Source organism: Somniosus microcephalus, chromosome 31, assembly GCF_052327205.1.
Source record: "Somniosus microcephalus isolate GS21.2 chromosome 31, FLI_Smic_1.0, whole genome shotgun sequence".
Taxonomy (NCBI): domain Eukaryota; kingdom Metazoa; phylum Chordata; class Chondrichthyes; order Squaliformes; family Somniosidae; genus Somniosus; species Somniosus microcephalus.
Window position 1 is genome coordinate 13,669,217 of NC_141017.1, and position 16,511 is coordinate 13,685,727.

The window sequence follows — 16,511 nt, forward strand, 5'->3', positions numbered from 1 at the left end:
AATCTGGAATTCTCTCTCCCACAAAGCCATAGGCTAGGTCAATTGAAAACTTCCGTGATTGATAGATTTTTGATAGGTAAGGGTATTGAAGCATACAAAATTATTACAGGGCTTGAGAGGGTGGATGCTGGGAGAATGTTTCCCTTGGCTGGGGAGTCTAGAACCAGGGGCCACAGCCTCAGGATAAAGGGTAGGCCATTCAGGACTGAGATGAGGAGAAATTTCTTCACACAGAGGGCGGTGAATCTTTGGAATTCTCTACCCCAGAGGGCTGTGGAGGCTCAGTCATTGGGTATATTCAAAACAGAAGTCGATAGATTTCTGACTAGTAAAGGCATCAAGGGATATGGCGATAGGGCCGGTGAATGGAGTTGAGGCAGAAGATCAGCCATGATCTCATTGAATGGCGGAGCAGGCTCGAAGGGCCGAATGGCCGACTCCTGCTCCTATTTCTTATGTTCTTATTAAGGGATATGGAATCAAGGCAGATAAATGGAGTTGAGATCCAGATTAGCCATGATCTAATTGAATGGTGGAACAGGCTCGAAGGGCTGAATGGCCTACTCCTGTTACTATGGTGTTAAGTCCGTGAATGATTGAGACACGGACTAGCAGGAGAGAAAACAAACAGATCTTTACTGGTGAAAGGCATAAACGAAACTAAACAACAGAGGCTCTCTAGCGCCGTTTATACAGGGGTGGTCACTCCCGGTACTGCAGTCTGAGACCAGTTATTCTCTTAAAGGTACATACACAACATATGGGAGGGGAATCAGCCAGGGATTCCACTTGTGTCCACTGTGTGTGTGGCTGTTGGTTGAGGACAGGGTCGGAGCTCGGCTGTGATGCCCCCCCCCCCCCCCCCGCCCCGTCAACACGTCTGTCAGCACTCGCTGTCTGGGCTCACTCGTGACGAATAGCTAGTTGGGTGAGGTAATGGGGGGGGGAGGGAGGGGCAAATGCTGGCATGAGGCAGCCTTGCCCAGCAAGCACAGAGGGAGGGAGGGAATGGGGCAAAAATATTCAGGAGGGAACTGACAGATTGGAGAGTATTCCATTCAGTCTGAACGAGCTAAGAAGCCTCCTGCAGAGAGCCAAAGAGGTAACTGCCCCCACCCCCCAATCATGATCCCAGCACGTCCCTTACAGTAAGTGACCTCTTTTAAGGGGTGTCCTTAACCATCCTGCCATCCTTTGCTTTGAATCCTCTACGGATTCCTCTAGGTGTCGCCGTTGGTTGCTCCATCCCCGTGAGGCTCTACACTGCGAGCGTAGATTGCTTCAATGTTTCACAGCCGCTAATGGCGCACTCACAGCCCAGCGGCTTCAACGAGGCTAATGTTTCACCCACTCCAGGCAAAGAGTGTTTGTGTGCCATTCCTCCCCCCACCCTTTCCATTTCCCTTCCCCCCGCACCCACCACCGCCCCCCCCCCCCCGCCCCAACACCTCCAGTCCAAAGCAACTAACTCTTGCTAGGTTACAGTTCCATGGTACCAACAGCCCTGACCCCAGTTTTGGTGTATGATCACGTGTATGAATGTTGGTAGGCTATTTCACTCTGAGAGGCACCGTGGTTAGCACTTTGTTTCCCCTGCTGCCTACTTCGAGGGTACTGAGGACAACTGTAGTCCCGACCCCCCACCACCCCAACTACTGCTGTAGCTGCGAAACGCTGCCTCAGCCCAGACCAGCGATCGAACCTACGACCCTGAAACCCACATGGCTAAGTATCACTTAACTGAGATGTTGTGTGATCTCGAGAGCAGCGACTCACATGCCCTTTTTTTTTCTTCAGGTGAATGAGGATTTCTTCTCGGAATGTCGCGATCATGTGATCGAGGAGCGGGATGAATTTCACATTTCCGGTACTGAACCTGAATGCCTGATTGCTCATGCTAGGCAATGCTGGGTTGGGGTGGGGGGTGGGGTGGCGCGGGGAGGGGAGTACAGGGTTGTTGGGAAAGAACAAAGCTGATCCACTTTGCCCAGCTTGGCCCAATGAGTAACTGAACTATGCGCACCTAGGTTTAGTTGGTTTCATACTTCCCCTACAGACAGGAAGAATCAGCCAGGGTTCCAGCTGCTGAAAAGTGTGAGGCCTTCTTCCACCCCATGGGCAGAAGGCCCACTCACTATATAAAGGCTCACCCATGCAAAATGACGCACTGGAGGGTGCCTGCCGCTGCTGGAACTGTATCCCCGCAATAGTTGACTCGGAGAAGATTGGGGCGGAACAGTAGTAAAACGTCCCAAGGCGCTTCACAGGAGCGATTATCAAACAAAATATGACACTGAGCCACATAAGGAGATATTAGGACAGATGACCAAAAGCCTGGTCAAAGAGGTAGGTTTTAAGGAGCGCCTTGGAGGAGGAGAGCAAGATAGAGACGTGGAGAGGTGTAGGGAGGGAATTAGGGGGCTAAATTCGGTTGATTTGCGCCTCCCGTTAGCGCCTGGGCGGAGCGCCGCTAACGCCTCCCGTGCAATTCAGCGGGAGGTTAGCGGCGGTGCTAACCGTTAGCGCCACGCGGTGCTGGCGATGACATCATCGCCGTGCACAGCGCCCCGGCTGTAACACTGGGTAGCGCCCCCCCAACTTACCGCCGGACGCTGTGTCCGCCGGGGTCAGGGGGGCCTACCTGCGGCCGGGGCGGCGCTAGTTAAAGGGGAGGTGGTGGGCGGCCATTTTTGTTGCTGGCCGCCTGCCCCTGTTGCTGTCCCCGGCCCCCGTGAAGTACCCCGGCGGGGTGCCGGCTGCTCTCCGTGAGCCCGCCACTCCTCTTGCATGCCGCACTCGTTTGCCAGCACTCCCGATCCCCGGTGGTCCAGCTGGGCGCCAGGTAGATAAGGTGGTTAAGAAGGCATACGGAATGCTTGCCTTTATTAGCCGTGGCATAGAATACAAGAGCAGGGGGGTTATGCTTCAACTGTATAAAACACTAGTTAGGCCTCAGCCAGAGTACTGCGTGCAGTTCTGGTCACCACATTACAGGAAAGATGTGATTGCACTAGAGAAGGTACAGAGGAGATTTACAAGGATGTTGCTGGGAGTAGAGAATCTTAGCTATGAGGAAAGACTGGATAGGCTGGGTCTGTTTTCCTTGGAACAGAGGAGGCTGAGGGGAGACCTTATTGAAGTGTATAAAATTATGAGGGGCCGAGATAAAGTGGATAGACAGGACCTATTTCCCTTAGCAGAGGGGTCAAAAACCAGGGGGCACAGATTTAAAGTAATTGGTGGAAGGTTTAGAGGGGATTTGAGGGGAAATTTCTTCACCCAGAGGGTTGTGGGGGTCTGGAACTCACTGCCTGAAAAGGTGGTCGAGGCAGGAACCCGAACCACATTTACAAAGTACTTGGATGTGCACTTGGGACGCTGTAACCTGCAGGGCTACGGACCAAGAGCGGGGAAGTGGGATTAGGCTGGAGAGCTCGTTGTTGGCCGGCGCGGACACGATGGGCCGAAATGGCCGCCTTCCGTGCTGTAGCTTTCTATGATTCCATGATTCTACGCGCTGCGCCAGGCCCGCCCCATTTAATAAGGGGAGGAAGGCCAGCAGTATCACGGCACGTAGCACCGCAATATTGGCTCGCACGCCCAAAGAGGGACGCGGGGCGCTTCCAGTAGCGCTCCTCCTCCCTCTCGGGGGCGCTACCTGGGAAAATCGGCCCAAAGGGGGCGCTACCCAATTTTTACCCCTTAGAGTTTAGGGCCTAGGCAGCTGAAGGCACGGCCGCCAATGGTGGAGCCATTAAAATCGGGGATGCGCAAGAGGCTATAATTGGAGGAGTGCCAAGCTCTCAGAGTGTTGTGGGGCTGGAGGAGGTTACAGAGATGGGAAGGGGCGAGGCTTTGGAGTGTTTTGAAAACAAGGATGAGGATTTTAAAATTGAGGCATTGCCAGATGGGGAGCCAATGTAGGCCAGCGAACATGTGTGATGGGTGAACGGGACTTGGTGCGAGTTAGGACACGGGCAGCAGAGTTTTGGATGAGCTCAATTTATGGAGGGTGTCAGATGGGAGGCCGGCCAGGCGAGCATTGGGATAGTTAAGCCGAGAGGTAACAAAGGCATGGGTGAGGGTTTCAGCATCAGATGAGGTGAGGCAGGGGTGGAGTCAGGTAGAAGTAGGTGGTTGGAGCAGATATGTGGTCGGAAGCTCGTCTCGGGGTCAAATACGACACCAGGGTTGCGAACAGTCTGTTTCAGCCTCAGGCAGTTGTCGGGGAGTGAAATGGAGTCGGTGACTAGGGAATGGAATTTGTGGCGGCGACCAAAGACAACGGCTTCGGTCTTCCCAATATTTAGTTGTTGGAAATTTCTGTTCATCCAGTACTGGATGTCGGGCGAGCAGTCTAACAATTTAGAGACAGTGGAGTGGTTGAGAGAGGTGGTGGTGAGGTAGAGCTGGGTGTCGTCTGCGTACAGGTGGAACCTGACTTTGTGTTTCCGGTAGATAGCGGTGAGGGGCAGCATGTATATGAGAAATAGGAGGGGGCTGAGGATAGATCCTTGGGGTACTCCAGAGGTAATGGTGCAGGAGTGCTCTCTGATACTCTGGCTACGACTGGTTAGAAAGAACGGAACCAGCCGAGGGCAGACCCGCCCAGACGGAGGATGTGCGTTGGAGGAGGTGGTCAACCATGTCAAAGGCTGCAGACAGGTCGAGAAGGATGGGGAGGGATCGTTTACCACAGTCACAGTCACATAAGACTGCACCTCCCCACTGTGAGATCCCAAGAGCGCTGGTAAACCCTCGCTCAGGGGCCCAATCTTCATCTGTGAGCCTAGAGTATCAGCTGAGGCCATTAGCAGCATTCCTGCTATGCCCTCGGTGGAAATTACTGTGGCACAGGCTGGGGCTCGAACACCGCCTGTCCTGCCCTGGATGGCACGGTTACGATGGGGCAGTGTATTTACCAACTGAACCATGGGTGGGGGGGGGGGACAGCCATGTCCATTTAAGGGCTGGGGGAAGGGCAGGAATACAGGGCACATAGTAAATACATGACCCTGACCCGTGTTTTACCTGCCCTGGGAGTGTTTGATGGGACAGTGTCTAAGATGTGCTGTATCTGTTATCACAGCCCAAGATCTACACAGGCGCCTGCCCAGCGGTGGGTGACTGGGTGGCTGGGGTGCCCAGTAAATGTATCCGCAGCTTCAATCACCCACAGCTTTGGAGCCAGACAAGATGTCATCGGTGCCCAAATACTTTGGAACCAACCACAGGAAGTGTGGCTGGCACCAGTATGGCTGTGATTTTGCTCATCAGCTGAAAACAATGAAGAAATAGTAGTTGTTTACGAAATGTAGTTGCAGAATGATCTGCATGTGGTGTCAGACTACCAGTGAAAGAGTTTGATGATCTACTTAATGAACAAATCTGAATCATCCATCAGATAGTCGCGTCGGCTATGTATAGAGGTTTCTTTTGTGCTGTGTCTGACACAGGCACTGTCCTTGTATGAGAGTTACTGACTCTGAACTGGACCGTCTGGCTCTCCTGCATTTTTAACGAGTGTTTCAAGGTATTGGGAGGGTTAGTGCGGCAGTATCTGGAAGTTAATCAGCACACACCAGCCTCAGCCTGGAGCCAAAGAGATACTATTGTCTTTGTTAGTGTGATGTCGACTGAATGCAGACACACTACTGCTTTGTTTTGCGTGGGTCAGCGAGATAAATGTTTGACACTTTTACACACAAGCTAACTGGGCTTGGCTACCAAAATGTAGCTCTTTTTGATATATTAATGACCTGGACTTGGATGTACAGGGCATAATTTCAAAGTTTGCAGATGGCACGAAACTCGGCAATGTAGTTAACAGTGAGGAGGACAGCAACAGACTTCACGAGGACAAAGACTGGTGAAATGGGCCGATGCAATTTAACACAGAGAAGTGTGAGTGATCCATTTTGGTAGGAAGAATGAGCAGAGGCATTATAAACTAAATGGTACAATTTTAAAGGGGGTGCAGGAACAGAGGGACCTGGGGGTTTACGGACACAAATCTTGGAAGGTGGCACAACGAGTTGAGTTAGATTAAGTGAGTGGGCAAAACTGTGGCAGATGGAGTTCAATGTGGAAAAATGTTAGATCATCCACCTTGGACCTAAGATAAATCAGAGTATTTTTCTAAATGGAGAGATGCTAAAAACTGTGGATGAGCAGAGATTTAAAGGTCCAAGTACAGAAATCACTAAAAGCTGGTGGACAGGTACAGAAAATAATTAAAAAGGCGAATGGAATATTGGCCTTTATCTCGAGAGGGCTGGAACACAAAGGGGTGGGAGTTATGTTACAGCTGTACAGAGTTCTGGAGAAACCCCTATGTGGAGTAAGGTGCAGCACAGATTCATCAGAATGATACCGGGGCTAAAATGGTTAAATTATGAGGACAGGTTACATAGACTCAGCCTGTATTCCCTTAAATATAGAAGATTAAGGGATTGATATACCTATCAATTCATTCCATGAAAAGCGACGAGTTAAGTTAGTAACTATAGGTTTTTATTGGCTAAATAACAGAGCCCACCCTCGTGGGTGATCGGTTCCAACAAGGAAGAATACCAGCCAAGCGGTCACCTTTATACCTGGGCAAGCAGGCGGAGCCATGAGCGGAGTCAGCTGAGGTATGCCTAGGTATAACAGCGTGCGTGGCAAGAGGTAACCTTGTGTAGTGATAACAACAGTGTAAACAGTGATAACAACAGTGTAAACAGTGATAACAACAGTGTAACAATAGTGAACGGTTGTGAACGATAACAGTGGTTTACCACATTCACCCCTTGTTTAAAATTGAGTCCGGCGGGGTGAAGTGTACTACCAGTTCGTGTATGTCAGTCTGTCAGGAGGCCTCGTAAGCCTTTCTGATCGGTGCAGCAGCGGCGGCGGTGGTGCAGTATCCGATGTTAATGCTGGTGTCTGCGTGGTCGACGAAGGCTCCTGGGGTTCCGGCATGCCGCCTACAGGAGCTGGATTTGGGGGAGTGGTGGGGGATAACGGTGGTATCTCAGGGGTGCCCGAGGGTGCGAGGTCTCACAAGGAGACTGTGTCCTCCCGCCCGTCTGGGTATGCCACATAGGCATACTGGGGGTTGGCGTGCAGGAGGTTCACCCTCTCGACCAGGGGGTCCATTTTATGGGTCCTCACGTGCTTCCGCAGCAAGACGGGCCCCAGAGAAGTCAGCCATGTTGGTAGCGAGGTTCCCGTAGTCGACTTCCTGGGGAAAACAAACATTTGCTCATGAAGGGTGGCGTTAATGGTGGAACAAAGCAGTGACCGGATGGAATGGAGTGCTGCCGGGAGGACTTCCTGCCAGCGAGAGGTTGAGAGGCCCTTAGATTTTAGGGCTAAGAGGATGGCCTTCCAAACTGTCGCGTTCTCTCTTTCCACCTGGCCGTTCCCCCGGGGGTTGTAGCTGGTGGTCCTGCTCGCGGCAATACCTCTCGTGAGCAGGAACTGGCAAAGTTCCTCGCTCATGAAGGATGAGCCCCGGTCACTATGTATATAGTTCGGGAACCCGAACAAGGCGAAGAGGTCGTTCAGGCATTTGATGACCGTGGTACTGGTCATGTCTGGGCAGGGGATGGCAAAGGGGAAACGGGAGTACTCGTCAATAATGTTGAGGAAGTACACATTACGGTCAGAGGACGGGAGGGGCCCCTTAAAATCGATGCTCAAGCGCTCGAAGAGGCGGGTGGCCTTGATTAGGCTTGCTCTGTCCGGCCTATAGAAATGCGGTTTGCATTCGGCACAGGCTTGGCAGTTCCTGGTCATGGTCCTGACCTCCTCGATGGAGTAGGGCAGGTTGCGGGCCTTAATGAAGTGGTAAAGTCTAGTGACCCCGGGGTGGCAGAGGTCGTTGTGGAGGGTCCGCAGTCTATCAACTTGCGCGTTGGCGCATGTACTTTGTGATAGAGCATCTGGGGGCTCGTTGAGTTTACCAGGCCGGTACAAGATATCGTAATCGTAGATGGAGAGCTCAATTCTCCACCTCAAGATCTTGTCGTTCTTGATTTTGCCCCTCAGCTTGTTATTAAACATAAAAGCAACCGAACGCTGGTCGGTGAGGAGGGTAAATCGTTTGCCTGCCAGGTAATGCCTCCAGCGTCGTACCGCTTCCACAATCGCCTGGGCCTCCTTCTCGACAGAAGAGTGTCGGATCTCAGGGCCCTGGAGGGTCCTTGAGAAGAAGGCCACAGGTCTCCCCGCCCGGTTAAGGGTTGCAGCTAGGGCGAAGTCGGATGCATCGCTCTCCACTTGGAAAGGGATGGACTCATCCACTGCGTGCATTGTGGCCTTCGCAATGTCTCCTTTTATGAGGGAGAAGGCAGCGCATGCTTCTGCTGTCAGGGGGAAGGAGGTGGACTTCATGAGGGGTCTGGCTTTGTCCGCATAATTGGGCACCCATTGGGCATAGTAAGCGAAGAGCCCCAGGGTTCTCTTCAGTGCCTTTTGACAGTGGGGAAGGGGAAGCTCCATGAGGGGGCGCATTCTTTCGGGGTCGGGGCCGATGACTCCGTTCTCTACTATGCAGCCGAGGATGGCAAGGCGCGAGGTGTTAAATATACATTTCTCCTTATTGTAAGTGAGATTCAGCCGTTGGGCCGTACGGAGGAATTTCTCCAGATTAACATCATGGTCCTGCTGATCGTGGCCGCAGATGGTGACGTTATCTAGATAAGGAAACGTGGCCTGCAGCGCGTTCTGGTCAACCATCCGGTCCATCTCCCTTTGGAAGACCGAAACCCCGTTGGTGACGCCGAAGGGAACCCTAAGGAAGTGGTAGAGGCGGCCATTCGCCTCGAAGGCGGTATACTGGCGGTCCTCAGGGCCGACTTGAGGTTGATGGTGGAGAATACCCGGTACTGTGCAATCTGGTTGACCATATCAGATATGCGGGGAAGGGGGTATGCGTCCAGCTGGGTGTACCGGTTTATGGTTTGGCTGTAGTCGATGACCAGGCAGTGTTTATTGCCGGTCTTAACGACTACGACCTGGGCACGCCAGGGGCTGGTGCTCCCCTCGATGATGCCCTCCTTCAGGAGTCGCTGCACCTCAGAGCTAATAAAAGCTCTGTCCCCGGCGCTGTACCGCCTGCTCTTGGTAGCGACGGGTTTACAGTCGCGGGTGAGGTTAGCGAACAAGGAGGGGGGCGGGACTTTGAGAGTGGAGAGGCTGCAGGTGGTACGCGGCGGGCGGTTTAAAAACTGCTGGTTGTAGACTGTGAGTGGGGGGAGGGATCCACCGTATGCCAAAGTGACACTTTGAAGGTGGCATTGGAAATCCAGCCCTAGTAGGACGGCAGCGCACAGCTGGGGCAGGACGAGAAGTTTAAAGTTTTTATATTCCGTGCCCCTAACCGACAGGGTCACCACACAGTAGCCGCTGACGTCTGTTGAATGGGACTTCGACGCCATCGAGATCCGATGGCGCGTTGGCTGGACAGTGAGGGAGTAGCAGCGCACCGTGTCTGGGTGAATAAAACTCTCCGTGCTCCCGCTGTCGAACAGGCAGGTCGTGGCGTGGCCGTTTACTTCGATGTCCATCATGGACCTGGACAGATGATGCGGGAGAGCTTGGTCAAGCGTGACGGAGGCCAGTGTATGGCTGAGTGAGCTGCTGTAGTCGGCAGGTGAGGCGGTGGTCGGGTCTGGAGACAAAATGGCGGCCGAGTGCGGCGAACAAAATGGCGGCGCCCATGACGCGGATCCCCACGAGGTCGAAGTTGGACAAAATGGCGGAGAAGATGGCCGCCCCCACGACTCACATGAGGCACTGCTGGCGTCTGTGGCCTTGATCAAAGATGGCCGCCCCCACGACTCACATGAGGCACTGCTGGCGTCTGTGGCCTTGATCAAAGATGGCAGCCCCCACGACTCACATGAGGCACTGCTGGCGTCTGTGGCTTTCCCCCTGCAGGCGTTTGCGAAGTGGCCTTTTTTTTTGCATCCGGAGCAGGTCGCGTTCGTTGCAGGGCAGCGCGCCCTTTGATGTCTCGCCTGGCCACAGAAATAGCAGCTGGCGGCCCGATCGCGGGGCTCCGCTGCCGCAGCAGGTCCCGAGGGTGGCGGTCCCGATCGATTCCGGGACACCGACGCCGCAGTAGGTCCCAGGGGCGGCGGTGCGAGGGGTAATGTGGCCGAAGTCGGGCCCGAGTCCCAGGGTCGCGCAGCACTGTACCCGGAGTACGCCTCGAGGTCCCGATGGGCCACTTCCAGGGAGCGAGCGAGGGCTGCAGCTGCTTTCAAGCCGAGGTCCTTTGATTCGAGCAGTCTTTGCCGTGAGTAGTCGGACCGAAGGCCTTTCACGAAGGCATCACGGATATTTCCTTCAGCATGTTGTGCAGCCGATACAGCTTTAAAGTCACAGTCCCTGCCGAGTGTTTGTAGCGCCCGTAGAAATTCATCTACAGACTCTCCTGGCTGTTGCGAGCGGGATCTTAGGAGATGTCTGGCATACAGTGAATTTACTGGGCTCCGGTACTGCTCTTTTAGCAGGTCGAGGGCCTCCTCGTATGTAGCAAGGTCCCGGATGAGTGCAAATACTTTAGGGCTCACCTGGGCGGTCAGAACTCTCAGTTTGTCGGCTTCCGATGGCACGCCAGAGGCTACCAGGTAGGATTCAAAGCAGCTCAGCCAGTGATCGAAGTCGAGGGCTGAATTCGCTGCCTGTGGATTTAGATCCAGGTACGGCGGTCGGAGGGCTCGCAGCCAAGTCGGCTGCTGGGGCTGTTGTAGCTGGCCGTTTGGCTGGTCGTTTGGCTGCTCCAGTCCAGTCATTTCAAAATTTAGCCAATAAAATTGATATACCTATCAATTCATTCCATGAAAAGCGACGAGTTAAGATAGTAACTATATAGGTTTTTATTGGCTAAATAACAGAGCCCACCCTCGTGGGTGATCGGTTCCAACAAGGAAGAATACTAGCCAAGCGGTCACCTTTATACCTGGGCAAGCAGGCGGAGCCATGGGCGGAGTCAGCTGAGGTATGCCTAGGTATAACAGCGTGCGTGGCAAGAGGTAACCTTGTGTAGTGATAACAACAGTGTAAACAGTGATAACAACAGTGTAACAATAGTGAACGGTTGTGAACGATAACAGTGGTTTACCACAGGGATGATCTAATTGAGGTGTTTAAGATGATCAAAGGAGTTGACAGGGTAGATCGAGAGAAACTATTCCCTCTGGTGGGAGAGTCCAGAACAAGAGACATAACTATTAAAATTAGAGTCAGGTTGTTCAGGGGTGGTGTCAGGAAGCACTTCTTCACACAAAGGGTGGTGGAAATCTGGAACTCTCTCCCCCAAAAAGCTGTTGAGATGAGGGGTCAATTGAAAATTTCAAACCTGAGTTTGATAGGCAAGGGTATTAAGGGTTCCAGAACTATGGCGGGTAAATGGTATTAAGATGCAGATGGGCCACCATCTAATTGAATGGTGGAACAGGCTCGAGGGGCTCAACGACCTACTCCTCTTTATGTTCTTCCTAGAAGGCTGTTAAATAAGCATACAGTAGTACCCTTGACTTAATGAACAGAGACATAGAGTGCAAAAGCAAGGCAGTTATGCTAAACCTTTATAAATCACTGGTTCGGCCCCAGCTGGAGTATTGTGTCCAATTCTGGGCACCGCACTTTAAGAAGTATGTTAAGAAGCCTTAGAGAAGGTGCAGAAGAGATTTTTAAAAAAGAAAGACTTGCATTTATATAAGGCCTTTCACGACCACCGGACATCTCAAAGCGCTTTACAGCCAATGAAGTACTTTTTTGAAGTGTAGTCACTGTTGTAATGTAGGAAACGTGGCAGCCAATTGCGCACAGCAAGCTCCCACAAACAGCAATGTGATAATGACCAGATAATCTGTTTTTGTTATGTTGATTGAGGGATAAATATTGGCCAGGACTCCCCTGCTCTTCTTCGAAATAGTGTCATGGGATCTTTTACGTCCACCTGAGAGAGCAGACGGGGCCTCGGTTTAACGTCTCATCCAAAAGACGGCACCTCCGACAGTGCGGCGCTCCCTCAGCACTGCACTGGAGTGTCAGCCTGGATTTTTGTGCTCAAGTCTCTGGAGTGAGACTCAGAGGCGAGTGTGCTACCAACTGAACCACAGCTGACACTAGAGTTTACTAGAATGATACCAGGGATGAGGGGCTTCAGTTACGTGGCGAGACTAGAGAAGCTGGGGTTGCTCTCCTTGGAGCAGAGAAAGTTAAGGGGAGATTTAATAGAGGTGGTCAAAATCATGAATGGTTTTGTATAGAATAAATATTGAGAAATTGTTTCCAGTGGCAGAAGGGTCGAGAACCAGAGGACACAGATTTAAGGTAATTGGCAAAAGAACCAGAGGCGAGATGAGGAGAATGTTTTTTAACGCAGCGGGTAGTTATGATCTGAAATGCGTTGCCTGAAAGGGCGGTGGAAGCAGATTCATAGTGACTTTCAAAAGGGAATCGAAGAAATACTTGAAGGGTTATGGGGAAAGGGCAGGGAAGTGGGACTAATTGGATAACACTTTCAAAGAGCCGGCACAGGCATAATGGGCCGCATGGCCTCCTGTTACTGTTTCATTCTATGAATGCACACACTTCTACAGAGCAGGAGCCAGAATGAGTTCATTCAGACCCCTGTCCCCAGGAACCTGGGCTCAAATTCAGCCCACACTGGGGTCGACACTCTCTTGGTTCTGGTGGCTGTACAAGAACTTAGTTTGACAGTCCAGGAATACAGGACAGTCCCTAATACAAAACTGAGAATCATGCTCGTAAATTACAGTACACCTGGTGTGGGAAATGGAAATTCTCAGCTGCGGCAGCATGTGGCGTGCTTTTCAGGTTTGAAGTTATACTCTGTATCTAACCCGTGCTGTTCCTGCCCTGGGAGTGTTTGATGGGACAGTGTAGAGGGAGCTTTACTCTGTATCTAACCCGTGCTGTTCCTGCCCTGGGAGTGTTTGATGGGACAGTGTAGAGGGAGCTTTACTCTGTATCTAACCCGTGCTGTTCCTGCCCTGGGAGTGTTTGATGGGACAGTGTAGAGGGAGCTTTACTCTGTATCTAACCCCGTGCTGTACCTGCCCTGGGAGTGTTTGATGGGGCAGTGTAGAGGGAGCTTTACTCTGTATCTAACCCAAGCTGTACCTGCCCTGGGAGTGTTTGATGAGACAGTGTAGAGGGAGCTTTACTCTGTATCTAACCCGTGCTGTACCTGCCCTGGGAGTGTTTGATGGGACAGTGTAGAGGGAGCTTTACTCTGTATCTAACCCGTGCTGTACCTGCCCTGGGAGTGTTTGATGGGACAGTGTAGAGGGAGCTTTACTCTGTATCTAACCCATGCTGTACCTGCCCTGGGAGTGTTTGATGGGACAGTGTAGAGGGAGCTTTACTCTGTATCTAACCCAAGCTGTACCTGCCCTGGGAGTGTTTGATGAGACAGTGTAGAGGGAGCTCTACTCTGTATCTAACCCAAGCTGTACCTGCCCTGGGAGTGTTTGATGCGACAGTGTAGAGGGAGCTTTACTCTGTATCTAACCCGTGCTGTACCTGCCCTGGGAGTGTTTGATGGGACAGTGTAGAGGGAGCTTTACTCTGTATCTAACCGCGTGCTGTACCTGCCCTGGGAGTGTTTGATGGGACAGTGTAGAGGGAGCTTTACTCTGTATCTAACCCGTGCTGTACCTGCCCTGGGAGTGTTTGATGGGACAGTGCAGAGGGAGCTTTACTCTGTATCTAACCCGTGCTGTACCTGCCCTGGGAGTGTTTGATGGGACAGTGTAGAGGGAGCTTTACTCTGTATCTAACCCGTGCTGTACCTGCCCTGGGGGTGTTTGATGGGACAGTGTAGAGGGAGCTTTACTCTGTATCTAACCCCGTGCTGTACCTGCCCTGGGGGTGTTTGATGGGACAGTGTAGAGGGAGCTTTACTCTGTATCTAACCCCGTGCTGTACCTGCCCTGGGAGTGTTTGATGGGACAGTGTAGAGGGAGCTTTACTCTGTATCTAACCCCGTGCTGTACCTGCCCTGGGAGTGTTTGATGGGACAGTGTAGAGGGAGCTTTACTCTGTATCTAACCCATGCTGTACCTGCCCTGGGAGTGTTTGATGGGACAGTGTAGAGGGAGCTTTACTCTGTATCTAACCCAAGCTGTACCTGCCCTGGGAGTGTTTGATGAGACAGTGTAGAGGGAGCTCTACTCTGTATCTAACCCAAGCTGTACCTGCCCTGGGAGTGTTTGATGCGACAGTGTAGAGGGAGCTTTACTCTGTATCTAACCCGTGCTGTACCTGCCCTGGGAGTGTTTGATGGGACAGTGTAGAGGGAGCTTTACTCTGTATCTAACCGCGTGCTGTACCTGCCCTGGGAGTGTTTGATGGGACAGTGTAGAGGGAGCTTTACTCTGTATCTAACCCGTGCTGTACCTGCCCTGGGAGTGTTTGATGGGACAGTGCAGAGGGAGCTTTACTCTGTATCTAACCCGTGCTGTACCTGCCCTGGGAGTGTTTGATGGGACAGTGTAGAGGGAGCTTTACTCTGTATCTAACCCGTGCTGTACCTGCCCTGGGGGTGTTTGATGGGACAGTGTAGAGGGAGCTTTACTCTGTATCTAACCCCGTGCTGTACCTGCCCTGGGAGTGTTTGATGGGACAGTGTAGAGGGAGATTTACTCTGTATCTAACCCGTGCTATACCTGCCCTGGGAGTGTTTGATGGGACAGTGTAGAGGGAGCTTTACTCTGTATCTAACCCGTGCTGTACCTGCCCTGGGAGTGTTTGATGGGACAGTGTAGAGGGAGCTTTACTCTGTATCTAACCCATGCTGTACCTGCCCTGGGAGTGTTTGATGGGACAGTGTAGAGGGAGCTTTACTCTGTATCTAACCCCATGCTGTACCTGCCCTGGGAGTGTTTGATGGGACAGTGTAGAGGGAGCTTTACTCTGTATCTAACCCCGTGCTGTACCTGCCCTGGGGGTGTTTGATGGGACAGTGTAGAGGGAGCTTTACTCTGTATCTAACCCGTGCTATACCTGCCCTGGGAGTGTTTGATGAGACAGTATGGAGGGAGCTTTACTCTGTATCGAACCCGTGCTGTACCTGCCCTGGGGGTGTTTGATGGGACAGTGTAGAGGGAGCTTTACTCTGTATCTAACCCGTGCTGTACCTGCCCTGGGGGTGTTTGATGGGACAGTGTAGAGGGAGCTTTACTCTGTATCTAACCCGTGCTATACCTGCCCTGGGAGTGTTTGATGGGACAGTGTAGAGGGAGCTTTACTCTGTATCTAACCCATGCTGTACCTGCCCTGGGAGTGTTTGATGGGACAGTGTAGAGGGAGCTTTACTCTGTATCTAACCCGTGCTATACCTGCCCTGGGAGTGTTTGATGGGACAGTGTAGAGGGAGCTTTACTCTGTATCTGACCCCTGCTGTACCTGCCCTGGGAGTGTTTGATGGGGCAGTGTAGAGGGAGCTTTACTCTGTATCTAACCCGTGCTGTACCTGCCCTGGGAGTGTTTGATGGGACAGTGTAGAGGGAGCTTTACTCTGTATCTAACCCGTGCTGTACCTGCCCTGGGAGTGTTTGATGGGACAGTGTAGAGGGAGCTTTACTCTGTATCTAACCCGTGCTGTACCTGCCCTGGGAGTGTTTGATGGGGCAGTGTAGAGCCCGATTTCTCTCCTTTACCACATATAACATTTATGGTACTGACTGTCACTCCTGGCTGGGTTTACCCTTTGCTCCTGCCGGGAGTCAACATGGGCCCTTGTGTCTCTGTCTCACTCTCACGTTGTATGCATCAGGCTCCCTTTTGCTATTGCTCGCTCTCTTTCTGCGTTTCTCTCCCTGTCTGTTTCTCTCTCTGTCTCTCAAATACAATGAGTGTCTCTCTCCCTCCCTATCTCCATTGATTTCTCTCTCACTCACTGTCTCTGACACTCTGTATGTGTCTCTCTTTCGATGTGTTTTGTAGACAGCCTGCTAGTTAATCCTTTCCTCAGTATCCTCCCTCTGACAGTCATCGCGACATTGCTACTTAGTGCTGTTAATCTCCTGATGACAAGGTCAGACTCGTCGAGGGGCCTGTAGCTGCCTGTTGGGGTCTGCGTGTAACTAGCCGCGTGTCGCTCGTCCAGCCTCATGATCCCGTGTCCCTTCACTCTCTCTGCAGTGGATGATGCTGATGGAATGCTGGTGAAGTGTGAAGAGGGTGTCGAGTCAGCCCTGCTGTACGCCAAGTTCTGGGTGAAGTACACAAAGGACCTGCTGTTATGGATGGAGAGGCGGAACTCTGCGGGTGAGTGGTGTGATGGTAAAGGTGCTGTGCCATGTGGGGGCCATGCCCTCGGAGTCAGTATTACTGGGGTGGGGTGGGGGGGAAGAGAAGGGGGGGGGAAGGGGAGAAGAGGTGTGCTCTCTGAGTCGGTATTACAAGGGGGGGTTCTCGGTGTTGGTATTACTGGGGGCGGGCCTCTCGGAGTGGATATTACTGAGGAGGGTGTGCGCTCTCAG

General features: G+C 52.3%; 1 protein-coding gene across 3 annotated transcripts in view; it reads left to right on the forward strand.

The window, feature by feature from the left end:
- gmip (GEM interacting protein) overlaps positions 1-16,511 on the forward strand; it is a 146,624-nt gene that overhangs the window by 72,127 nt on the left and 57,986 nt on the right. For all 3 annotated transcript variants that reach the window (XM_085971542.1, XM_085971543.1, XM_085971544.1), the window contains 2 exons: positions 1,798-1,867; positions 16,171-16,296. In XM_085971542.1, the coding sequence (XP_085827668.1) occupies positions 1,798-1,867; positions 16,171-16,296 (196 nt within the window). The remainder of the gene's footprint in view (positions 1-1,797; positions 1,868-16,170; positions 16,297-16,511) is intronic.